Raw genomic sequence first — 25482 nt, 5'->3', positions numbered from 1 at the left:
CATCAATCTGTCAATGTAAGCAGCGGAGAGACCTGGAAGGACTTTCTAGGCTGTTTTATATATTTCCATTTTAGTATCCATATCCCTATGCTTATTTTAAAAACTTGTCCATAGATCCTTACTACACTGGTAGCTCACTGATGCTAAGGACTGCCCAGCATAATAATGGGAATATGGTAGTTCCTCAAAAATTAATGCAGAAATGAAATAACAAACGGGAGAATGACAAGTAACGGCATTGTGAGCACTCTCCAGTGATGAAGTCATCTGGATAGCGGGGATGTGAGGAAGGGGGCCTATACCAGGTTAGACGGAGACCTACTCAGCATATTAACTAATGGTGAGGCAAGTTTAGTAAGCCTCACATCTCAGAAATAAAATCAGAGAGAGGAATGTTGGGAGTTTCAAACTGCTTTCCTAGCGAGAAGGTGAAAAAACACAAAATGTAGTGGGGTGCAGTGCCTCATGCCTGTAATCCCATTTTGCTGAGGTGGGAGGATTGCTTGAGGCCGAGTACGAAATCAGCCTGGGCAACATAGCGAGACCCTTGTCTCTACAAAAGAAAAAAATGTGAAATTAGTGGCAAGCGCCTGTAGTTCCAGCTACTGGGATGAGGAGGGCGGAACGCTGGAGGCTGCAGTGAGCTACGATCGCTCCACTGCACTCCAGCCTGGGCGACAGGGCGAGACCTTTTCTCAAATAGAGATAGGCAGACAGACTTCAGAATGTATTAGGGTTTGTAATTTCCAGGTTCCAACGAACAGCAAGGGAAAGGGCCTGGCTGGGTAGTACGTTACACCCGGAAGTAAAGGGACGAATACACCTTTGGGTGCACTTTGTAGTCTGGCTGGCAAACAAGCAACACGGACGCGTAGAGTTAAGTGCTGGGACTTCCCAAGCCTGGAAAGCAAGCTGTGTCTCTGCGACTACGCGGCTGCCACCAGCGCTGAGCGGCCGGTTTTTGGCCTCGAGGAGGAGGCACTGTAAGGGCGGCGCGGAGAGGGCGGAACGCGGGACGCAGGCACCCTAGCTCCCGACGGACGCAATTTTCAGTCGCACGGGCGAGCTCCGGTGCGAGCTGCGGAGCGACTCCCCTTCGCCGAGTGGGCGGCCTGGCTGTCTGGAAAGAAGGGCTGGGGCCTGCCGTTCCGCCCGCGGAGCATCCTCCCCAGCTGGACGACCCCACGCTGCAGCACGGGCTTCCGGCTTCTCTCCTCAGTGGCCAATTCGAGGGAACAGCGGGCTCCGGAGGCGCGGCGGCAAGCCTATCCCGCCTCCTAGCCACAGCCTCCAGCACCCGAGAGAACCGCCGTCCGCGGCACACTTTTTCCGGGAAGGAGGCGGAAGGCCCGGGACTTGGAGGACAGGTGGGTTCGAGGGAAAGATCTGGGTCCCACCACTACTTCCTGGAGACGCCGGGGAAAGCAGGCCATCCTTCGAGCCACCCATCTCTTCTCCGATTGGTTAACTGCCCTCTTAATGCGCTCCGCTGGCTGGAGATTGGTTGGGATGCACCGTCTATCACCTGCTTCCCTGTGGGAATCTAGGTCGCTAAGGGAAGCGTTACTTGAGGCTCGGTTGGGAAGAGGTTGGTTGGGCCCCTTGAGCCCACTCTGTTTATCATACTGGGGATCGTCCCCCGGCGCGAGCTTCCGTCGCAACGGCCAGGAAAGAAACCAGTAGCGGGACGGAGGGCGGGGGTGGCAAGAAAGTCAAGGTTTAGAAGTAAGCCAGAGACGCCTAACCCTGGTAACATCCGAATGGGAACGGGATAGGAAGGAAGGCCTTTGAGAGAGGAGGCGTAAACCCAGGAGCAGTGACAGTGTAGGACGAAAGGCCTAAGTTTGTTGCGGGAGGTAGGGGCCTTGCGGGAGGTGTTCATGACCTAATTGTATGGGGATCTAATTTTCTAGATGTGTCTAACAAAATCCACTGGAGAATTTGCTTTGGCTTTGCAGCAGAGTGGGGAGACTCCCACCCGTTCCTGGCCTTCAAAGAGACAGTTTATTGAATTATTCACCTCTCTTTTATTGCTTCAGATGGGCAACTCTCAAAAAAGGTACAAACAATTGAAGGATGGATACCATGGCATATGGTAAAAGCATGTCGAAAGGAAAATAAGGTATTCGCTTTGTTTTCATGGTGATTAATTGTATAAGAAAATTACCTTTAAGGAGAAGCTGTTACGTTTTAAATAATATTAGGGTAGCTTGATTTTATGATAGGTTTCTGTAAAGTTATTTATTACAAAAATCCTATTATTGCTGTACCTACGAAATATGCTCTTTGCTAATTACGGTCCTAATCTGAAGATAGAAATCTTGAGTTTTTAGTAGTGTTAATTCGTATTTGAGTGGATAATGTTACTAGGTCATTTGTTCAAAATGACAAAATAACCACAGTGAAAAAAATCCTTGAATTTGTAATTTAGTGTTACAGGTGAAATTGAATAGTTGCCTACTCCTACAGTGTTTTAGACTTCTAGGCTAATTTCACCTTATATTTAAAGCAGCTTGCTTATTAAACACCTGGTGTATTTCGAGAGGCGGAGTTGCACAGTTGCTTCACTGGTAGCCTAGCCATTTGAGCCTCCAGCCTCTACTGAATCAGGTGCTGTATCACTCATACCCTTTAGTGACATGCCAGAGGTTGTTGAGGAATAGTTTATTTCATCTGTAGAACACCCAAATTAGCTCTTAACAGCAGACCTGGTCCTACCCTGGAAAACTCTAATCAAGGATTGGGGATGAGATTTGGGCATCTGGATTTTTAAAAATGTCCTTAAGTGAGTTTGAGAACCATTGCTTTAGTGTGACTTACTAAATAGATATGTTTAAGAAATTTTAAAATATTTATGAAACAAACATCTTTCTCCCTTGATTTCCTTATCGTTTAAAAGCGAGCTTCTCAGGAGTGACATTTAAATATAATTCAAAAACAGTGTTTTCTTAGGCAAAGTTAGGAAGTTTCACTGGCACTCTGAAACTCCTGGGACTAACCATTCCAGGCTTAAGGATGAGGCTTGTTATGGGGAGATACAAAGTGCTCTGATGCACTTTCACAATCCTTGAGCCATACATGATGTCTTGTTTCCTGTTGGGTTTCAAAGTCTTCCTGGTAGGCTTTAACGAGAGATCACCTCCCAGTCTGTTCAGTAGATATTAATTAGGCTAAATGATTTTTACCTCAACAAAGTGCAGTGGGGGATAATATTACATTCATGAGCCTTATTTTGGAAAGAATACCTTGCTGAAAATAAATGTAAATTATATCATCCCAATACCCCTTTGCTCATTAAGTGAAGAATGTGCATAATTCAAGCCTAAAATTTGTAATTAATGTGAAGTACCCAGATACTGAAACATAAATGAGGACTTCTGGATCAACTTTTCCAGATCATTAGCCGGGTCAAAAATGAGATAATCACTATGGTATTCAGGCATGAGCATTGTGTGGTAAACCCAAATCCAGTCTGACTTAATGGCTTTAGGCAAAGAAGTAGCTCCAATTGTGTTGTATTTCCTAGAAGTTGTTTTTCATTTTATATGTAAGGTTCTCACTGCAAGACTTGGCAAATACAGTATTTGGGTAGGGGACAACATTTAAAAATTAAAAACTGTAAGTTATAAATACAAAGCTAAATGTGGTCCATGACTTAACACCTTGAATTTTGTTTATATTGTTTGAACAGAAAGCCAGGAATCTCAGGATGAATCAGTCTACATCTAGATCAGATGGTGGCAGTGAAGAAAGCTTATCTCAAGACCATAATCATCATGAAAATGAGAGAAGATGGCAGCAAGAGCGTCTCCACAGAGAAGAGGCCTATTATCAGTTTATTAATGAACTCAATGATGAAGATTATCGGCTTATGAGAGACCATAACCTTTTAGGCACCCCTGGTAAGAGATCGGTAAAAGAGGAGACACCTTTTTCCATCATTAGGTGGAAGGATTTCAAGATAAGGAGAATTGGTATTCTTTTTCCCTGTTTCTCTTTATGAAAATATAGTATATTGTTTTTGTGAGTTTAAGAACTTTTTAGTGTAATAAAGTAGAAAATCCCTGGCTTCTGTATTTTATAAGGTGAAAATATGGGACATGGAGCACTGTTACACAAATGCCAAACTAAGAAACAGGTTAATGTACATAATGGTGTTAAGTATTTACATATATGGTCCTATTTGTAATTTTTATACAAATAAAATATGACTTGGCTGGGTGTGGTGGCTCACGCCTGTAATTCCAGCACTTTGGGAGGCCAAGGTGAGTGGATCACCTGAGGTCAGGAGTTCGAGACCAGCCTGGCCAATATGGTGAAACCCCATCTCTATTGAAAATACAAAAAATCAGCCGGGCGTCGTGGTGCGTGCCTGTAATCCCAGCTACTTGGGAGGCTGAGACAGGAGAGTTGCTTGAACCTGGGAGGCAGAGGTTGCAGTGAGCCGAGATCATGCCACTGCACTTCAACCTGGGCAACAGAGCAAGGCTCCATCTCAAAAAAAAATTGACTTAAAACCCAATTTGAACTCATTTGGGGTATTATAATTTATTCAGCTGAATTAATAACTCCCCCCAAAGCCCAATGTGTTCCATAAAGTTTTTTACAAATGAACTAATGGAAATTTGTATATTTATATATTGTGTGTTTTTATATTGATGATCCATATAATGAAGTATTGGGGATAAAATTAAAGATGTGAAGTTTTCTCTATAAATGCTCCGTTAATTTCTTTTTAACTGACAAAAATCCACAGAGTTATTGCTTATAGATTCCTGAGTGTATCAACTGGCAGCACTTTACCAACTATTCAAATTAAATCTTTTTTTGTTTTGTTTTGTTTTTTTGAGACGGAGCCTCCCTCTATCCCCCCACTGGAGTGCAGTGGCGCGATCTCGGCTCACTGCAAACTCCGCCTCCCAGGTTCACACCATTCTCCTGCCTCAGCCTCCTGAGTAGCTGGGACTACAGGCGCCCGCCACCGTGCCCGGCTAATTTTTTGTATTTTTAGTAGAGACGGGGTTTCACCATGTTAGCCAGGATGGTCTCGATCTCCTGACCTCAGGTGATCCACCTACCTCAGCCTCCCAAAGTGCTGGGATTACAGGCGTGAGCCATCGTGCCTGGCTATTCAAATTAATCTTGTTTTAATAATTTTTAATACAAGATTAATAAATGAAGCACAACCGAATTGATGCGTGTTGGTACAAGTTTTTAACTGTCTTCAATTTACTGAACATATGAAAGTAATAAGACATTTGTCTAATATAGGTTACTAAAGATTAGTCTACCCTTCATGAGGTCTCGTAAAACTTAATTCAGAATTCCTAAATGAGCAATTTTTCATTGTTTTAGGAGAAATAACATCAGAAGAACTGCAACAGCGGTTAGATGGCGTCAAGGAACAGCTAGCATCTCAGCCTGACTTGAGAAATGGAACGAATTACAGAGGTACTATGGAGTCCTTTCCATAAGGAACAGGCTTGATTGGAGGACTTGCAGAAATGAAATTCTTAGACCTTGTATAGTATGTTTGTCTTCAATTTTTTCCAGTTTTAATGTGATACTCATTCAGATCGTATGTATATGAGTAGTAAAGCAGTATGGTTAGGCAGTATAGGACAGAGGAGTGAATGCAAAGATGTCTTAAACACACAGATTGCCTTCAGAGAACTTTATGAAATAATATACAATTAAGTTAATTCCCACCATAGTTATTTTTAATCTTGGAATGTAGACACTACTTGTTCTAAAGTGGTATTTCTCAGCTTCTAAAAATTTGTATATAGAACCGTGTAGAAAGACTGAGTTAGGAAACCTGTTTCTATTTCTTTGTTCTGTTTGATGGTTTACATATAAAAAGTTCTTATAAAGAAAGTACTGTAAAAGAGCTTCAAACTAAATGAAGTATGCACAGTTAAAAGTAAAAGCCACTTTTATGTTCCTCTTAACCAGTTCTACTTCCCTCCTCAGAGGTATTTATTAGTAGTTTCACATATTATGTCAAAATCATTGTGTTAGTTACCATGAAGTCATATAAAAACCCCAAAATGCAATGGCTCAATAAGCTAGAAGTTTCTTACTTAACAGTCCGGGGAAAGAAATCCTCCTAGAATCCACTCAGCTAACAGAATGGTTCTGCAACTGTGCTGTTCAGTACAGTAGCTGCTAGCCACATGTGACTATTTAAATGGAAATTAATTAAAATTAAATAAAATTTAAAATTTAGCTCATCATTCATACTAGCCACATTCAGGTGCTTAATAGTCACATGTGGCTAGTGGCTTCTGTATTGGACAGCACGAATACAGAACATACTCATTCCTTGAGACAGTTTTATGGGTCATCACTGCTCCAGGGTACCATTTGTATGATCTGGCTAAGTCACAACCATATCTAGGTTCTAGCTGGTAGGAAGGAGGTCCAGGCACTAGCCTGAGAGTAGGACGTATTGCTTACTCTCCCATTCCATTCATGAGAACTTAGTCTCATGACCATACCTAACTGCCAGGCTGTCCACATGCCCATTTCCAATGCTTTTGCAATGGAAGAAGAGTAGGGTAGATTTGACTAGGTACTTGGCAAACTTTCACATGCACCATCATCGCTACACTTAATCAAAAGTTAATCAAAAAAGGAAGTAGCATTTAAAATAATTCATGTTCACCTGCCTTTTACTCATATCTTTTCCCAAACAAATGGAAAGTAGACATTAACACATTTTATTCTTTGTGTTTAGATATGTGAGTTGTACTATATAGATACGATAATTAATACTGATACGTTTGAATGGAAAATGTACTCATCAAATATAAAACAGGTCATCATCTTTGGAATATGACTCAGTTGCTGTTTATTTTATTGGCATCATCAGCTGATTAATAGCTTCAACTTCAACATTTTAAAAAGTCTTATGAGAGATTGCAGGAATGAAATGAAATCAGAATGATGTCATGTAATAGCTGTTTTATTTATTTATTTATTTATTGAGAAGGAGTCTCGCTCTGTCACCCAGGCCGTAGTACAGTGGCACAATCTTGGCTCACTGCACCCTCTGCCTCCCGGGTTCAAGCAATTCTCCTGCCTCAGCCTCCTGAGTAGCTGGGATTACAGTTGCACACCACCATGCCTGGCTAATTTCTTTGTATTTTTAGTAGAGATGGGTTTTTACCATGTAGGTCAGGCTGGTCTTGAACTCCTGACTTTGAGATCCACCTACCTTGGCCTCCCAAAGTGCTGGGATTACAGGTGTGAGCCACTGCGCCCGGCCTATAATAGCTATTTTTGAGTAGAACAAACTTTAAAGTTGAAGTTTGTGTAGTTTATGTGTTGATGCTTTTTATTAAGTTTAGTACTTTATATAATCTCTACTGGTTATAAATGGGAAATTTAAGCTTGGCACAGTGGCAGTATCTTAGTCAAAGAAGTTTATGTGTGACACATTTACTTCTAAATTGATTAATTGGCCAGGCGCGGTGGCTCAAGCCTGTAATCCCAGCACTTTGGGAGGCCGAGGCGGGCGGATCACAAGGTCAGGAGATCGAGACCACAGTGAAACCCCATCTCTACTAAAAATACAAAAAAAATTAGCCGGGCGCGGTGGCGGGCGCCTGTAGTCCCAGCTACTCAGGAGGCTGAGGCAGGAGAATGGCGGGAACCTGGGAGGCGGAGCTTGCAGTGAGCCGAGATCGCGCCACTGCACTCCAGCCTGGGCAATAGCGTGAGACTCCGTCTCAAAAAAAAAAAAAAAAATTGATTAATTGAGCAATATTAATTGAAAGTCTGATTTATACCAGATACTGTTGTAGAGGCTGGAGATATTAACAGTGACTAAAACTACAAAAATCTTTGTTTTCTTGGAGCTTACGTTCTAAATGAATAGAAAATGTATTTTATTATGTATAACAGCTAACATTTATGGGGTGGCTTTTTATGTGCCAGATATTATGCTAATTATGTTATATATAGCATCTTATTTTATCCTCAGGATAACCCTATGAGATTGATTCTATTATTATCTCCAGTTTATAGACAAGGATCAGCCATAGAGACCTTAAGTAACTTGCCTAGTTTCTCAGCTTCACACAAAGACAAGTACAGTAATGTGGTTTTAATGTTATATTCAGAAACTCACATTTCTTGATACGTACATTTTTGGCAGCACCTGAGAAATAGGAAAAATTTCTAAGATTACGGAAATACCTAGTTGCAAAAATGACTGAGTTGACTTTTCCAGAAAGATTCCACAAATACAGGACAAATTTTACATAAAGTTTGTCATTGTATTTTATTGATCTTACTATTTTTTTTTTTTTTTTTTGAGACAGTCTCGCTCTGTCGCCCAGGCTGGAGTGCAGTGGCCGGATCTCAGCTCACTACAAGCTCCGCCTCCCGGGTTTACGCCATTCTTCTGCCTCAGCCTCCCGAGTAGCTGGGACTACAGGCGCCCGCCACCTCGCCCGGCTAGTTTTTTGTATTTTTTGGTAGAGACGGGGTTTCACCATGTTAGCCAGGATGGTCTCGATCTGCTGACCTCGTGATCCACCCGTCTCGGCCTCCCAAAGTGCTGGGATTACAGGCTTGAGCCACCGCGCCCGGCCGATCTTACTATATTGATAGAGCAGTTTAAATGTAAAATTTTGGTAGTGGATATATTTCTCATTTGCCTTAGTATTTTGCTAGTAATGGGCAGATAGAAAGTAAGAATGAGGATTTCTCCATAGCGTTGCATAAATAGTATTTAATACTTTGTAATTATGTAAATAGTAATTTAATTTTTATAATATGCTTATAGTATATGTACTTTTCTTTTAGAAAGTTGTCTTTTTACCATCTTTTATTCATTAAAATCCACAGCTCTTCTTTAATTTATTACAAACTTTGTTTTTCTTACAAGTTTTCAATAAAGCTGTAAGGTGTGTCTTAGGAATTGACCTTAAGTTGATTTGCTTTGCTTTCTAGACTCAGAAGTCCCTAGAGAAAGTTCACATGAAGATTCTCTTCTAGAATGGTTGAACACCTTTCGGCGCACAGGAAATGCAACTCGAAGTGGACAAAATGGGAACCAAACTTGGAGAGCTGTGAGTCGAACAAACCCGAACAGTGGAGAGTTTCGGTTTAGTTTGGAAATCCACATAAATCATGAAAATAGAGGATTTGAAATTCATGGAGAAGATTATACAGACATTCCACTTTCAGATAGTAACAGAGATCATACTGCAAATAGGCAACAAGGGTCAACTAGTCCTGTGGCTAGGCGAACAAGAAGCCAAACCTCAGTGAATTTCAGTGGTAGTAGTTCCAACATTCCAAGGACTAGGCTTGCTTCAAGGGGGCAAAATCCAGCTGAAGGATCTTTCTCAACACTGGGAAGGTTAAGAAATGGAATTGGGAGAGCAGCTGGCATTCCTCGAGCTAACGCTTCACACACTAATATCAGTAGTCACACAAACCAATCAGGTGGTAGTGAACTCAGGCAAAGGGAGGGGCAACGGTTTGGAGCAGCACATGTTTGGGAAAATGGGGCTAGAAGTAATGTTACAGTGAGGAATACAAACCAAAGATTAGAGCCAATAAGATTACGATCTACTTTCAATAGTCGAAGCCGTTCACCAATTCAGAGACAGAGTGGCACTGTTTATCATAGTTCCCAAAGGGAAAGTAGACCAGTACAGCAAAGCACTAGAAGATCTGTTAGAAGGAGAGGTAGAACTCGAGTCTTTTTAGAGCGAGATAGAGAACGAGAACGCAGAGGTACTGCATATACCCCATTCTCTAATTCAAGGCTTGTGTCAAGAATAACAGTAGAAGAAGGAGAAGAATCCAGCAGATCCTCAACTGCTGTACGACGACATCCAACAATCACACTGGACCTTCAAGTGAGAAGGATCCGTCCTGGAGAAAATAGAGATCGGGATAGTATTGCAAATAGAACTCGCTCCAGAGTAGGGCTAGCAGAAAATACAGTCACTATTGAAAGCAATAGTGGGGGCTTTCGCCGAACCATTTCTCGTTTAGAGCGGTCAGGTATTCGAACCTATGTTAGTACCATAACAGTTCCTCTTCGTAGGATTTCTGAGAATGAGCTGGTTGAGCCATCATCAGTGGCTCTTCGGTCAATTTTAAGGCAGATCATGACTGGGTTTGGAGAACTGAGTTCTCTAATGGAGGCTGAATCTGAGTCAGAGCTTCAGAGAAATGGCCAGCATTTCCCAGAGATGCACTCAGAACTAAGTAACTTAGGTACAGTTAACAACAGGAGCCAGCACAGGGAAGGCTCCTCTCAAGACAGGCAGGCCCAAGGAGTCAGCACTGAAATGCATGGTGAAAACGAGACCACCCAGCCTCATACTGGAAACAGTGACAGTAGGGGTGGCAGGCAGTCGCGAAATTCAAACAATTTAGTTGAAACTGGAACACTACCTATTCTTCGCCTTGCTCACTTTTTTTTACTAAATGAAGGTGATGATGATGATCGAATACGTGGTTTAACCAAAGAGCAGATTGACAATCTTTCCACCCGGCACTATGAGCATAACAGTATTGATAGTGAACTAGGTAAAATCTGTAGTGTTTGTATCAGTGACTACGTAACTGGAAACAAGCTCAGGCAATTACCTTGCATGCATGAATTTCACATTCATTGTATTGACCGATGGCTCTCAGAGAATTGCACTTGTCCAATCTGTCGGCAGCCTGTTTTAGGGTCCAACATAGCAAACAATGGGTAGAGTGATGAGATCTACTCAAATATTGTTTTTTAGTAGAACTGAATGTTCAAGTATTGTTTTGCTGAGTTATTTGTGATAAGCTAACCAGGATGAAAAATAACAGATTATATATAGTTTGAACTATTTTTTGTGTGCTTTTTTAAACTTGTTAAAAAGAAATTTATATAAAATTTAAAATACAAATGTTAAATTATCCAGAAATACAGAATAGTTAATATTGCTAGAACCAAATAACCTCTAAAATGTTTTTATTTTTGGTAATTTTGTCATGCTAAGCACTTTTGTATCTGCGCAATTCAGTAGGTTAAGAATCAATCTTCTTTTTCTTAATAGTACAGCAGACTTTAGTTTCAAGTTTCATAGGCTTAGTACTTATGTCTAGACATTTGTGTCTAAAGCTTTTCATTAACGTTTTATTTTAAGGACAGTATCTTTTCATGAAAGAGTATTTGGCTGAATGTTTGCTATATATGTTACTTGAAATGTTAAATTTAATATGCAGCATACCATAGGTGTATATATAGGTATGTAATTTTAAGATTAAAATATTCAGTCTACAAGTTTGGTTCTTATTTAAGCTTTTGGGCTAATACTGCATATGGCACAATGTTTAATATTGGCAAGATCATCTCAGAGAAAGGGGATTCAGATATAATTTTAAAATAGAGATAATTTACTGACGCGTCTCTGACAATCTAACTTATTAGACAGCAAGCAATATATAATACTGAAAAAGTATTCAGAAATGGAAAATTTAGATCCATATAGGTTATTTAACTTGTGTTCAGCCTTTTTGTAACTTTTTTGAAAGTGCAAACAATTCTTTGGATTATTAAATAAGGTATAGAATATGCATGGTTTCTCAAATCTAGTTTTAAAGTCTAAAAAAAGTCTATAAAGAATCAGATGCATAGATACTATGTTAAGTTTACTTGGAGGCTAAAAATCTCCAATGAAAACAAAACAAAAACCTTTAAGAGAATGTAGAGTTTATATAAACACAAAGTACGCATTGAAGATCTGTTTCTACCAATAAACATTAAAACAAAGACTGTATGTGAACTATTTTTTCTGTTGCTCCTCTATGGTTTTTTCACCCCTGCTAATATTTCATACTAGATGTCAGGCAGTGTTATGGGATAGAGTATTCCCCAGACGACAGACAAAAGTCCCTGGCTTCATGGAAAAGATATATTTGCTCTTAGAAACTGAAAATCAATTTATAAAGTGGATTATTATTCTTACTTTCATATTTGCTTATTAATATATGACAGGGTTTTCTTGTGGTGATACCGCTTGGGCAAAATCACAAGAACAGTACTTAAGGCCAGATTCTGTGAGATTTAGAAATATCTCCACATTTAATTTTCCTTTCTGACTGGTGACTATATTCGATTCATTAGGTTAGATTCATGCCCAGGAATGTTAAGGAGTGCATTTAACGCATGGAGTAAAAGGTTTTCATAAAAGTTGTGACTTTGTTTGGAGTAAATTATTTACATAGGTCAGTTTGAGGACATAAAGCTGGGAAGGTTGATCGATCAGATTTGAAGGCTTTACATAGCAAACTAAGGACTTTTTATCTTACCTTATAGAGATGTTAGGTGTCTCTTGATTTTAGTGGCAGAGGGTAAGATCGTTTTCCATGGCCCAGGAAGATGGGTCTGCTACAGCATATAGAACACACTGGAATGGAGAGAGATAGGAAGCACAGAAACCAGTAAGAGCACTATTGTGATGAAAGACGTCATTATTTGTATTACCAGTTATCATCAGTTATGTCACCTAGAACGATGGCAGTGAAACGGAAAGGAAAGAGAAGGGTGTAAAAATGTTGTTTTTTTTAAAAAAGACATTATTTGGTGAAACAAAGGAAAGAGAAGGGTGTAAAAATGTTTTTTTTTTTTTAAAAGACGTTATTTGGTCTCTAGTTCAGTATGAAGAGGTAGAAGAGAGTCATATATTCACAGATGAAGAGAGAATCACCTAGGTGGAGGAGGGAGAGCTAGCACAAATTACCTTTATAAGGTATGCCAATTTAAACATCTTGAACATAGCTTAATTCATACATCTCACTTATTTTAGTGTTACAATTTGCCCCCAGTATGAGGAGAGACTGAATCCAGCGTTTATTTTTTATTTTTATTTATTTATTTTGTTTGAGACAGAGTCTCACTCTGTTGACCAGGCTTGAGTGCAGTGGCGCAATCTCGGCTCACTGAAACCTCTGCCTCCCGGGTTCAAGCGATTCTCCTGCCTCAGCCTCCCGAGTAGCTGGGATTAAAGACATGTACCACCACACCCGGCTAATTTTTTGTATTTTTAGTAGAGACGGGGTTATGTTGGCCAGCCTGGTCTAGAACCCCTGACCTCATGATCTGCCTGCCTTGGCCTCCCAAAGTACTGGGATTAAGGGCCAGGTATGAGCCACTGCGCCTGGCCCGTTTATTTCTTATATGGAGTATTCCTTAGGAAGTTCTACCTCCCTGGGCCTGATGCAATAGGAACATTAGGAGGAGGACAAAGGAAGGGTGGAATGAAAAAGAAAGGTTACAGAAACAATAAAGGCATATTGATTCTTTGACTCAGTCCTTTGCAAGACATGATAGTGTTACCAGCATGGAAAGAAATCCCATATAGGCATTTGAAACAGAAGCAGGTTGTGTTTTGTATGGAAAATTCCCTGAAAACAACAGTACAGCTGAATGAATTTCATAAGTTGATAACCCAGTTGAGAACAAAAAAGGATATTCTTTAATATTTTCATTCATTTCCCAATAAACAAGGCTGATGACAAATAGAAAGACCCATTAATCTATTTATAGTTTCTATTTAGCAATGATTATACCCTTGGTGGTTCCAATATAGAGAGGAACAAATAGTTAGAAATTCTTCATTTGAATATTATGTTCCATGTCAGGTCCATAGAGCTTGTTCTTTATAGTGTGGCTGTCTGGCAACTTCTATTTCTAGAATGCCAGCTTCCAGCCACCCTCTCACATAGTTACATCCTTTTACCCTGTTTTCTCCTTTCCTAGATTTTTTTTGTTTCAGCCAGCATTATGACCCTTACTTAGTTATCACTCTTATGAGGTTATTTTCCTTTCAGTATTTAATGTGAATTCATAATTTGAACCTCTGAAGGTCTCCTTTAAGTATTTTTGCTATCTAACCTAGTAATTGGCAGAGTTTAGGGAGTCAGTCACGTGGCTATTTGCCTCCAAAACTCCTGCTTTTCCTGCTATGCTGCATTCTGGAGAAGCAGAAATGCCTTGGGAAGTTTTCAGTCTAATTTAATCCCTCCTAAAGAGATTTTTCTAATTTTACAACTTTGTTCTATCATATGTCTGATTACCCTAATTTCCATATGCAAATACATCCTTCTGTCTCATGAATGGAGAAGGGTTGCCCCTGAAAGATATAACAAAATCTGTATTATAAAGATGAATCCAGGAAAGAGATGAATGAGGCATCTGAAGATGCTGCATTAAGGGCCGGAGTTGACAAGCTCAGCCTGAGGCATTTTCATGTATATTTCTCCCAGACAAGAACATCTAATGAACTTTTAATCTTCCTGCATCTCTCCATTGGAATAATCTGTGGCCAGGGGAGGGAGAAACTAGAAACAGCACTTTCCATGAAAGCCAGGGTGGTTAATTCCCTTTGCAGTAGTAGGAGGCTCAGTTGGGGTCTCTCCCTCAGTCCTGTGCAACATTGGAAGTCAGAGAGCTGGAGTATCTGTATTAGGAGATGATTTCCCAGGAAGCCAGATTCATCTATCGTTGAGAACATCATCCCACGTTTCAAAAGACATGACGATGGCTGTCAGTGATGATTTTTTCTTTAGTCTCTAGAGACAGATTGTGAGTTATTTTCAGTGAGTATGAGTGTGTTAGTCCCTGAATATATTTGCCCTTTTGATCACTGGAGACCCATAATTTCAGCAAGTTTTGAGTATTAAGTCTCTGAAGACTCTGAGTTGGCCCCTATATATTTTTTATTCCTTTTTAAAAATAACTTCACATTTCTTCTGGAAAATAATGACTTTCAGACATATTTTTCCTCTATTGTGTTAATGTCTCATTTGACGATGGAGTAACTTCTTGGCTGCCCAGTATATATATATATATATATATCACATCTTCTCACACATTTAATTGTAAAAATGTTCCTACTTAATCCTAATCCAGCCACCTTCTGTGCAATTCCAAATGTGCTCACCTTCTCCCCAGTGGGTAACAATCCAAAATCACATACAGCTTCTGTAGTGTGAAGTGACATGATTTAGCCCCTCTGAGTTCAGGTTTTCTGGGTAGTGTCAATTCTTCCATTAGCTTGGATTTGATCAGGTTTGTGACTTCTCACCATTCTGCAGATTATGGGCTAAATGATCAAAGTAGCTTCTCCTGCCTACCTGATACAGTGAAATAGAATAAAAGTCAAACCAAAAAGGGAGAAAGAAGTGCCATACACTGATTACTGGGACAGGTTATATAATACCGTATCTCGCTGAGCAAGCTTAGCAGGATGAATGATAGAAACAATGAGTCTCATAAGCATTCTTGTTGTTGCCTCACTTCTTAGACGTAGAATAAATTGTTGGGGCCACTTTTGGAAAAGGCACCGAGGGAGGATTTCCTACTGGTGCTTGTGGTGGTGATGGCAGGCAGGTGTTTGAGGAGATGCTAGTGAATGGCTTTGATCTTGGCACTTCAGTGTTGGGGCTTCGTTCAGGGTCGACCATAATGCTGGATGGTCACAGGTCTCTGTACAACAGGCTAGGGACTTTTTGACAATACACCTTCCTTAAAACCATAACTAGTTTCTTAACAGTTTTACTTAGGATCTTGTATCCAATGCCAGAAATCTTGTACTGTTCTCAATTTGCTAAAGGAATAGTCATGGTCCTCACAACCTTTAGGTCTTTTGTTTGTTCTTTTTGCATTTTGTCAAGAGGCTCTTTCTATGACTCTTAACTCTTAGCCACATAGAGTTTGCCTCTGGAATAGTTAGGAGTCTTTCTTTAATCTTCCCTTGAATGTCACCCTTGTCCTTTCGTTGCATTTCAGGTCAGTGCATTTTATGATAGAAGAAGGTATCTTCATTTTTGTCTGTAGGATCGAGCAGCATGACCTTCTTTACTGCAGCCAATTGGGATCAGATTATGTGGCCAGTCCATTGCAACCATGTAGCTTGGGAGGGGGCCACTTACGGTGTTATTCCCAGCACCGAATGACCAGGTGTTCCTGATAAATCTCTGTGTTGGGGGTCTCCAAGACCACATTCAAATTTAGTGATTCACTGAAAGAAATCATAGGAATCTGCATATAGTTACGTTCACACCTAAGATTTATTACAGGGAAAAGATATAAGCACAGTCAGCAAAGGAGAAAGGCGCATGGGACAAAGTCCAGAGAAATCCAGGTAAGCTTCCAAGAGTCCTGCCCCAGCAGTTACACAAGACACACTTAATTCCTCCAGCATCAAACTGTGGCTACATGAGAGAAGTGTTGTCTACCAGAAAAGCTCGTGACAGACTCAGCGCCCAGTGTTCTACTGAGGGCTGGTCATGCAGGCAGCCTTTGCCTAGCACACACCAAAGTTCCAGACGCCCAGGAGGAGAGCAGGTGTTCAGCGTAAACTATATTGTCTGCACAAACAGTTTAGGCACAGTGGTCCACCCTTCTCAGGGAATAGTGAGAATATTCCCCCAGTCGAGTTCCTAGGTGCCAGCTAAGAGCCAACCTTGCGAACAGGCCTTTCTAGGGCCAGCCTGACGCCTACCATGTAAATTCTTTTCTACACACACCTAAATCTTCCTCTCCATTCCAGCACATTCTCCTAAATTCTAGCACCACATTTGTGATTGCCTTAGTTAATGTCTACTAGGTTGTCCCTTTGGAACCTCAAATTCAGCATATTTGGACTGGAAATAATCATCTTCCCCACATCGTTTTCTTGTCATCTTTTTCCTAGCACAGCCAATGCCTCTACCATGCACCAGTTCAATCAAGGCAGAAAAGTCTGCTCCACATCCATGTGGAGGGCAGGTGGGACTGCCTTAGCTGGCATGGGTCCAAGGGGCCAGAATGGGCAGCAGGATTGCCCCGTATTCATGGCACTGGTGTAGTCAAGGGTCAAGTATGAAACTGCGACCAAGTATGAAACTGTGAAACTGAAAAGCCTTGTAGGTTGAGAACTGAGTTAAAATAGGGTGTTGTCAGAACAGGAGGGCTTGGAGATGAGGCCAAAAGGTCAGACCAGCAATTTCCCATATCTGAGCTGGCTGGCTGCTTTGATGTGGTATATGTTTGATGGCTAGTCAAGCACTAAAGGGCAAAGAAGGGAACAAATAGGAACCCAGACTTCTTCCTCATTCCTCCTACCCAATGAATCAACCTGCATCCTTTGGAATACTTGTTATTTTCATTTTTATTGTCTCAGTTAGGGTTGTCACTATTTCTCACATAGATTCGTGCCATCATCTCTCAGGTAGTCTTATATTCTGTTTCCAATTATTCCAGTGTAATTTTTCTACAAGCCTCATTTTGACTTGTCACTCCTCAGCTGTCCCTGTTAGTTTCCCACTGTTCTTAGAATAGCACACAAGATTCTTCATATTTTGGCCTCTGCCTGTCTTTTGCAATCTCATTTTTACCGTTTAGGATCACTTGCAGGGTGTCTCACCTTGCCTTTCATACTTCTAAGGTTTTGCCCATGCTGTTCCCTCTCCCTAAAATGGCCTTTCCCCTCTTGCCTCTCTGGTTAATTCCTGCTTGTCCTTTAACTGTCACCTCAGGTGTCACTCCTGCAAGTCCTCATCTTGCCCTCCTCCTCTCCAGGGCCAACCTATCCATTAGGCTCAGTAGGCACAATCCTACTGAGGGTCTAGGATACGTTTAGGGATCCATGAAAATGTTTTAATTTCTTTTAAAACCAGCCACATACCGAGAGAGAATATAATCCAAGTTGGATTGTATTTATACCAACACAATTGTAAAATACAATTTTTAATTTTTTTTTTTTTAAGGAGGAAGGCACGCACGAAGGGAAAAGTGTCGAGGGCCCACAAGAGTCATAATGTGGACCTGCTCACTTCCCCATCTATGTGCTTCTTCAAAGGACTGTGAACCCCTTGGTTATCCTCAGCACCTAGCATGATATCTGGTACATGCTAGGTCCCTCAATATATATTTAATAAGCAAATGCGTAGAAGTTTCAGTATATAGATAGATCCTGGCTTACAAATAGCTTCTACATTAAAACCTTGTTTGTAAGATTTTCTTTGAAACTCAGAACACATTTCCCATAGAAATAATATCAGATATTAGTGGTTTGAGGCAAGAGAGGAAAGGCTCCCAGGCCAGTCCACAAAAATGTATATAACCCATATAACCCACAGTGTTTCTAAAATACTATTCAAGTGCAGCCAAACGCAGAAAAATCCAATGGTCCTGAAAGTTAACAAACAAAACAGAACAAGAGTTCTTCAACAGTTCAAGTTTATCTTGCACCCAAGTGTTTGACACTCTGCGAAGCCTGCCTTTCTCACATTTCAAATTGCCCAATCTTCGACGGCCTGCTGCAGACACTGTCTGCTTAACCACAGTGGCTACACCAGCGTCCCAAACTCTGTCTCGTGCCACCCTGCCAGGCAGATGATGGCTTGGGCTGTATGCTCATTGTCTTGTCTCTCGCTGCATCTATCTATTTCCTTTGCTGGCTCCCCTCCCCCAGCCAGCAGGGAGTGGGTAAAAGGGCCCCCCAATCAAAGGGCTGGCTGGCAGGCTGTGGCTCTTCTGACTGTGGGCAGAGCAAAGCAGGAGAGAGCATGGTAGAGTGGGTTAACCCTTCACACCCTAATGCTGCATTAAGCTTAATGCTGAAGTGTGTTCAGAGTGTTTTAAAAATGTTTTGAGACAGGGTCTTACTCTGTCTCCCAGGCTGGAGTGCAGTGGCATACGATCACAGCTTACTGCACCTCCTGGGCTCAGGTGATCCTCTTACCTCACCTCCTGAGTAGCTGGTATTACAGGCATGCGCCACCACACTCAGCTAAATTTTATATTTTTTGCAGAGACAGGGTTTCGACATGTTGTCCAGGCTGGTCTCGAACTCCTGGACTCAAGCGATCCTCCTGCTTTGGCCTCCCAAAGTGCTGGGATTATAGTTGTGGCCACTGTGCCTGGCCTTTTTATTTTATTTTTGAACAAAGATAAAGGATTTAGGTTTAATCTTAAAGAGCGTTTACCCTGTGTGGTTGATAGTAGAGTTGTTTGTGTCTTAGAAACTGATGTTAGCAGACACCTTCCTGTTCAATATATTACACGAAGCTCTTCAAACAGTTTGTTCAGGTGAGAAGCGAGGTTTCACTGTCTTGACCACTGAGTATACTGAGACAGGGACAATTACCACACCCACCTGAGCAAAATGGATATCTATCCCATGGAAAGGCATTTTCTGAACTAGTGCAGTCCTATTGAGAAACAGTGACCCCTTAACAGGGTGAGGATTACAACTTCAATGATTTTATAACGTTGAGCATCAACTCTCAGAATTTCTTAGGTGATCTGGAGAGCTTAAATAATGTATTCCAAAGTCAAGTGGCTGGTTAGAAGCAAGGCAAAATATCTTGTATTTTTAACGTCTTTACTAATAATTTACATAATTTAATGTCTGACGCCATGTGTTTATTGTCAGAAGATGTCTAATTATTGGTGTTATAAGGCTAATAACTGAAGCTCAACACAGAGAAAGACCTCTTCTAACCTATTCAGGTCAAAATGATGAGCCATGGTCTATCTGGCGTGGTAGGACTCTGGGGAAGTTTGGGCCAATTTATCATGCTGCTCCAGGGACTCTGAGTGCACTTCCCAAACCGGTGTGGAGGGCCCAGGCCTCAGCTCTGCAGCTTATGGTCTGGAGAGTATGGTCTCTGTTCACCCTGCAATAATTCTAATAGCATGGGTGAGACTAGAGCAGGTTTCAGATCAGAGACCGTGGCAGATGCAGTGAAGATGCCATGTCAGGCATTTCTCATTTTCAGTTAGATGAATAGTCATATTTCTTAGGCTCTTCTTACATGGAAATAAACTAGGAACATTTAACCTGTTTAAGTGATGAGTACAGACTCATAGACTCTCAGGTCTAGGAGAAGATGGACAGTCTTCTAAACACATCCTCCTTGGGCTCTTGAGAACCTGCACTTAAAATTTCTCAGTTAATTGCCAAACCTGCTTTTAAAGACCAAAGGGGTTATTGTTTCCCTTTTCTTTTTCTTTTCTTTTTTTTTTTTTCAGATGGAGTCTCACTCTGTTGCCCAGGCTAAAGTGCAGGGGTGGAATCTCGGCTCACTGCTATCTCCACCTCCTAGTTTCAAGAGATTCTCCTGTCTCAGCCTCCCCAGTAGCTGGGATTACAGGCGCCTGCCACCGTGCCTGGCGAATTTTTTGTATTTTTAGTAAAGATGGGGTTTCACCATGTTGGTCAGGCTGGTCTTTCGAACTCCTGACCTCAGTTGATCCACCTGCCTCGGCCTCCCAAAGTGCTCGGATTACAGGCCTGAGCCATTTTGCCTGGCCTTATTTCCATTTTCTACACACTCAGTATTTTGTCAGTTTGGGTCTCTGAGAAGTGAACACCAAGATAGGATTATACATACAGGAAATTTATTGGGGAAACACTTGTTGACGATACAGGCAGAGGGAGTGGGAGTAGGTGAGGAGAACCTCCAGGCCGCATTGTGGGTCTGACACCTTCCAGAGAAGAAAGGGAAGGAAGGAGGCCTGAGCAGGAAAAGCCTCAGACTGCACTGTAGTTTTGTTTTGTTTTGTTTTGTTTGTTTGTTTGAGACTGAGTCTCGCTCTGCCACCCAGGCTGGAGTGCAGTGGCGCGATCTCGGCTCACTACAAGCTCCGCATCCCGGGTTCAGGCCATTCTCCTGCCTCAGCCTCCCGAGTAGCTGGGACAACAGGCGCCTGCCACCACGCCCGGCTAATTTTATTGTATTTTTAGTAGAGACGGGGTTTCACTGTGTTAGCCAGGATGGTCTCGATCTCCTGACCTTGTGATCTGCCCACCTCGGCCTCCCAAAGCGCTGGGATTCCAGGCGTGAGCCACTGCGCCCGGCCTGCATTGTAGTTCTAAGAGAGCTCTCCAGGATCATAGAGGAGCCACCACTGGCCAGAAATGGCCCAGTTCTAATACTGCCTTCATGCGTAGTCACTGCTAGGAGCAGCCTGGGGGAAGCATGGCCTGGGCCTGAGCACCGTGGCACACCCAAAGGTGTGAGACAACTGGAGGCTCTCAGTCAGTCGTGCTTCTCACGCAGGTTCTCTAAAGTGGTGCACCTCTATGACTGCCACAAATATTTAACATCCTTAGCACATTTAGAAACAATCACAATTTGGTTCTGGCTTATCCCAAATCCTCCTTTGCTCTCCCAAACCACCTGCATCTATTATCTGTTTCTTGATCCCAATTGCCATCAGAGAAGCTAACACTGCTAGGGATCATATCTTAGTTTTCTCTTCTCCAGGTGAAATAACCTTACTCCACTGCTCTCCTCTGAATCCTCTTAAGGTCTGCCAAGCCTCTTTGTCAAAGCCCAGAGCTGCAACTTGCACTCTGTATGAGCAGGATGCTCTGGAGAGGCAGTTCACCACAGTGATTAGGTACACAGACTTTGGTGACAGATGTCAGCTCATGGCCCAAATTGCCACATAATGGTTTGGAGGCCTTATGCAGTACCTTAATTTTCTGGTCATCTGTTTTTCCATTTGTGAAATACAAATAACAGTCACACTGACCTAGTGGGGTTAAGTAAGATAATACAGGTATACACTAAAAGTCCTTGGCATGTGGTAAGGGCTTCGTAAACATCAGCATAAAATATTGTTAACCTTGTATCCAGTCTTGAGCTTAATTAATAAAAGGACTTCTGTTGCTGACTCATATCCAGTTTGTGGCCCATTTGCCTTAGCCTTGAGGTGCTTTTGTTCATGGTTTGTTCACAGTAAGTAACTGCCCGTGTGATGTGGGTGTTTGTTTTTCCTTTCTAAATGTACCATACTATTTTTATTCTTAATCATTGACCCTCTGTCTGTCAGCTTTTCCGAAGAGTCTGTTCTTCTGGGGATCAGTTAAAAGTTTCATTTTCATTTTGTTTTGTATTTTTTAAAATTTATTTTTAGTGATGCTGCAAAGCAAGAGATAAGAAGCTGCCTTGTGTCATTGCTAAAATATTTCCTCTCTGAGCTTTACCAGTTAATGCTTCTTCTGGATTCACAGTGGTTCCTAGGATTCCAGGAACCTGGCATAGCCACAAAAGTTTTTGATCTTGGTTTAATGAATTCCTCAGTATTTTAAAGAGTAATGTGAATTTCTCAGATCATCTAATTATGATCTTAATTTGATCCTCTCCTATCGCCAATAATCTGAAAGGGAAGGGGAGGGTGCCAGCACCCCCTTGGAAATGCTAAGAAGAATAACCGGCGCCTCATCTTAATTTTCTATCACATTTCATTTTCTCTGAAGAGAGTCCATGCTCATTGTCTCATCTGATATTCAAACCAACTCCACAGTAGATTGGTGAGAATTACTTGTGCTTATTTTGGAAGAAACGGGAGTACAGAGAGATGTATAATTTACCCAAGTCATCTGAGAGGCCACTGGCAGCACCTGAAGCAGGCCTTGGTTCTCCAAGTTTATCACTGTTAGCTTCATTTTGGCCAGACTGCCAAATATGGTAGGATAGGGCTCCGCTCGCAGAATAAGGGCCTAGTGGCACAAACCTCTCTTTCTTCCATTATCCTGGGGTCTAGAACCACACGCCTTCATAAGTGGCCTCTCTTTGTGGTCCTCATAAAGAATAAGGAGTTAGTCCTTGCAGCTTCCAAGCAGATCCACAGCTGGGACATTGAGTATCAGTCAACTGGCTCTCAAAGGAAGAAACCAAACTTTTGGGTTGTAACATAATGGCATGTAATGGGCCTCGTTTAACCATAAATTATTATTTTAGGAATCTGAGCCCATGTCTGCCTCTTAATTATGCTACTCTTAAGCAAAATCATTAATAATTTTATACTCCCAAGATCAGAGTCCCATACTCAGTTGTGTGCATTTAATCCATGCTCAGTTGTCTCAGGAATTGACAAGCAATCCTTTGCATAAACAAGCCATTCCTCTAGATAGTGTCCTAATGTAGACTTGAATCAAACAAGTGCTTTATTGAGGCTGGCAGGAATCTTAAATTTGAGCTCTGCCATCTGCAAATGGAATATTCTCACCTTTCTTACCTCCTTCCTCCCCTCCCCCAACATCCCCCACTATTTATCTTCTGCCTCCGTTATCGTTGCTTGCTCAGCAGCCTTTACTCCATTCATTTGAGAGAATTACCCCTCCTCCATTCCATGTGGTTCTTGGGCTGCCAATCATCAAATCTGTTTCACAGTCTTCGCTAGTGTACAAATGTAACCAAATTAGTTCGAACAGCTTCTGGCTCCCATGGGTCATGTGGTAAACGCGTTGCTAACTTTACAAGAAATCAGCAAACTGTTTTCCAAAATGGTTGGACCATTTTAGGTTCCTACTAGTGATGTATAAGACGGTTGGCTACATAATTTGCTGGACTCAGTGCAAAATAAAATGTGGGGTCCATTGTTAAAAAAACGGGAAATACAAAGCTTTTTTCTTCTGCAGTATTTTCTTGACTTGTCATGGTGTTTTAAATTTGCTATTCTTGCCGGGCACGGTGGCTCAAGCCTGTAATCCCAGCACTTTGGGAGGCCGAGACGGGTGGATCACGAGGTCAGGAGATCGAGACCATCCTGGCTAACACGGTGAAACCCCGTCTCTACTAAGAAATACAAAAAACTAGCCGGGCGAGGTGGCGGGCGCCTGTAGTCCCAGCTACTTGGGAGGCTGAGGCCGGAGAATGGCGTGAACCTGGGAGGCGGAGCTTGCAGTGAGCTGAGATCCAGCCACTGCACTCCAGCCTGGGCTACAGAGTGAGACTCCGTCTCAAAAAAAAAAAAAAAAAAAAAAAAAAAAAATTTGCTATTCATGCTATTAATTATCAGCATGAATTTTACTGCTGTTTCATCTTTATGTTATGCAGTGCCAGAGTCTCTGCTTTTAATTATTTGGGCATATACAGAAACAGAATTGCTGAATCATATGGTAATTCTATTTTTAATTTTTTGAAAAATAACATGATTACTTTTTACTTACTTTGAGTCTTGCTGAACTCCCATGCATTTTGCCCATCAGAATTCATGCTCATAGGTCACTGCAAACACTATATCTGAATGGGGCAGCAAGAAACAGCACACATATTGTGAGCATCTCCTCTGCTCACATTATCCTCCACTGCCCTATTGGACTTTGCTTACAAAACACTAGTTCAAAGGTAAAATTATTAAGAATTTTAGGCCAGGCATGGTGGCTCACGCCTGCAATCCCAGCACTTTGGGAGGCCAAGGCAGGTAGATCTCTTGAGGTCAAGAGTTCAAGACCAACCTGGCCAACATGGCGAAACCAGTCTCTACTAAAAATACAAAAAATTAGCTGGGTGTGGTGGTGGGCACCTGTAATCCCAGCTACACGGGAGGCTGAGGCAGGAGAATCGCTTGAACCTGGGAGGCGGAGGTTGCAGTGAGCCTAGATTGCGCCACTGCACTCCAGCCTGGGCAATAAGAGCAAAACTCCGCCTCAAAAAAAAAAAAAAAAAAGAATTTCAAACAGTGACAGCAGAATATTAAACCAAGGGTGGGGCTCATCTGAGCATGGCACCTGTGAAGCCAAGCCTGGGATGAGAATTCCAATTGTTCTACATTCTCCCTAGCAATCAATACTGTCAGGCTTTTTGATTTTAGCTATTTGTATGGATAGAAATGGTATCTTGTTATGGTTTTAATCTGAATGTCCATAATGATTGATGATATCAGGTATTGCCTTAGTCTGTTTAGGGTGCTATAACAGACTACCATAGACTGGGTATCTTATAAACAACAAACATTTATCTCTCACAGTTCTGGCGATCGGGAAGTTCAAGATTAAGGCACGGGCATATTTGGTGTCTGGTGATTGCTTACTTTCTGGTTCATAGATGGCTGTCTTCGTAAGCTTGTTTCATCAAACCATGCAAACTAAGAAGGCAATAGAGTCTGCTAGTAGGACAGATGTAACAATATCACATAATATAATCATGAAAGTGACATCCTACCACCTTTGTAATATTCTTCTAATTAGAAGCAGGCCACGCTTGCTTTGTCTTGCCTTGAGCCTATGCTCAAAGGAAGACTGTTACACAAGGGCATGAATACCAGAAGGCAGGGCTAATTGGGGGCCATCTTAGAGTCTCCAGCCACATCATCCTTAACTCCTCTTTTTCTTTTGCCTGCACAACCAATCCGTAAGCAAATTCTATTGGATTTGCCTTCAATATATTTCAGAAACAACTACTTCTAACCACCATCACTACTACCACTCTATTCCTAGCTATTATTCTCTTTCCACTGGATTATTGTGGTGGCCTCCTAACTGGTCTCCCTGCTCCTGCCTTGCCCATTTTCAGTACAAAAATAAGAGTGATTCCATTAAAATGTAAATCATATAACGCAACTTCCTATCTTACTTGAAAAAGCCAAAGTTCTTAAAATGATTATCAAGCTTCTATGTGATCTTGTCCCTGGCTATCTCTCTGATCTTGTTTCCTATTATTGTTCCTCTGCTCACTTAACTTCAGCCATTT

The 25482-nt window shown here is 41.6% G+C and overlaps 2 protein-coding genes across 12 annotated transcripts in view; one reads left to right on the top strand and one right to left on the bottom strand.

The window, feature by feature from the left end:
* Nucleotides 1-25482, bottom strand: part of CDK8 (cyclin dependent kinase 8) — a 243778-nt gene that overhangs the window by 182570 nt on the left and 35726 nt on the right. For all 3 annotated transcript variants that reach the window (XM_077973626.1, XM_077973625.1, XM_077973627.1), the window contains one exon: nt 12319-12416. The gene's annotated coding sequence lies outside the window, so the exon portion shown is untranslated. The remainder of the gene's footprint in view (nt 1-12318; nt 12417-25482) is intronic.
* The window catches only part of RNF6 (ring finger protein 6), a 33218-nt gene continuing 8787 nt past the window's right edge, over nt 1052-25482 (top strand). For 2 of the 9 annotated variants that reach the window (XR_013407948.1, XM_077974289.1), the window contains exons 1-5: nt 1052-1367; nt 2040-2122; nt 3692-3902; nt 5356-5451; nt 8962-9080. Coding sequence is in view for 7 of the 9 variants with exons in the window: in XM_077974289.1 (XP_077830415.1) it covers nt 2093-2122; nt 3692-3902; nt 5356-5451; nt 8962-9080 (456 nt within the window). In the remaining 2 variants the exon portion in view is untranslated. Of the gene's footprint in view, nt 1726-2039; nt 2123-3691; nt 3903-5355; nt 5452-8961; nt 11780-25482 lie in introns of those variants that run through there. The other 7 variants (XR_013407947.1, XM_028837666.2, XM_077974290.1 and 4 more) reach the window with 6 other exon arrangements.

The sequence above is a fragment of the Macaca mulatta genome, chromosome 17 (genome assembly GCF_049350105.2).
Source record: "Macaca mulatta isolate MMU2019108-1 chromosome 17, T2T-MMU8v2.0, whole genome shotgun sequence".
In the NCBI taxonomy this organism is placed as follows: Eukaryota; Metazoa; Chordata; class Mammalia; order Primates; family Cercopithecidae; genus Macaca; species Macaca mulatta.
This window is presented reverse-complemented; position numbering and strand designations above follow the sequence as displayed.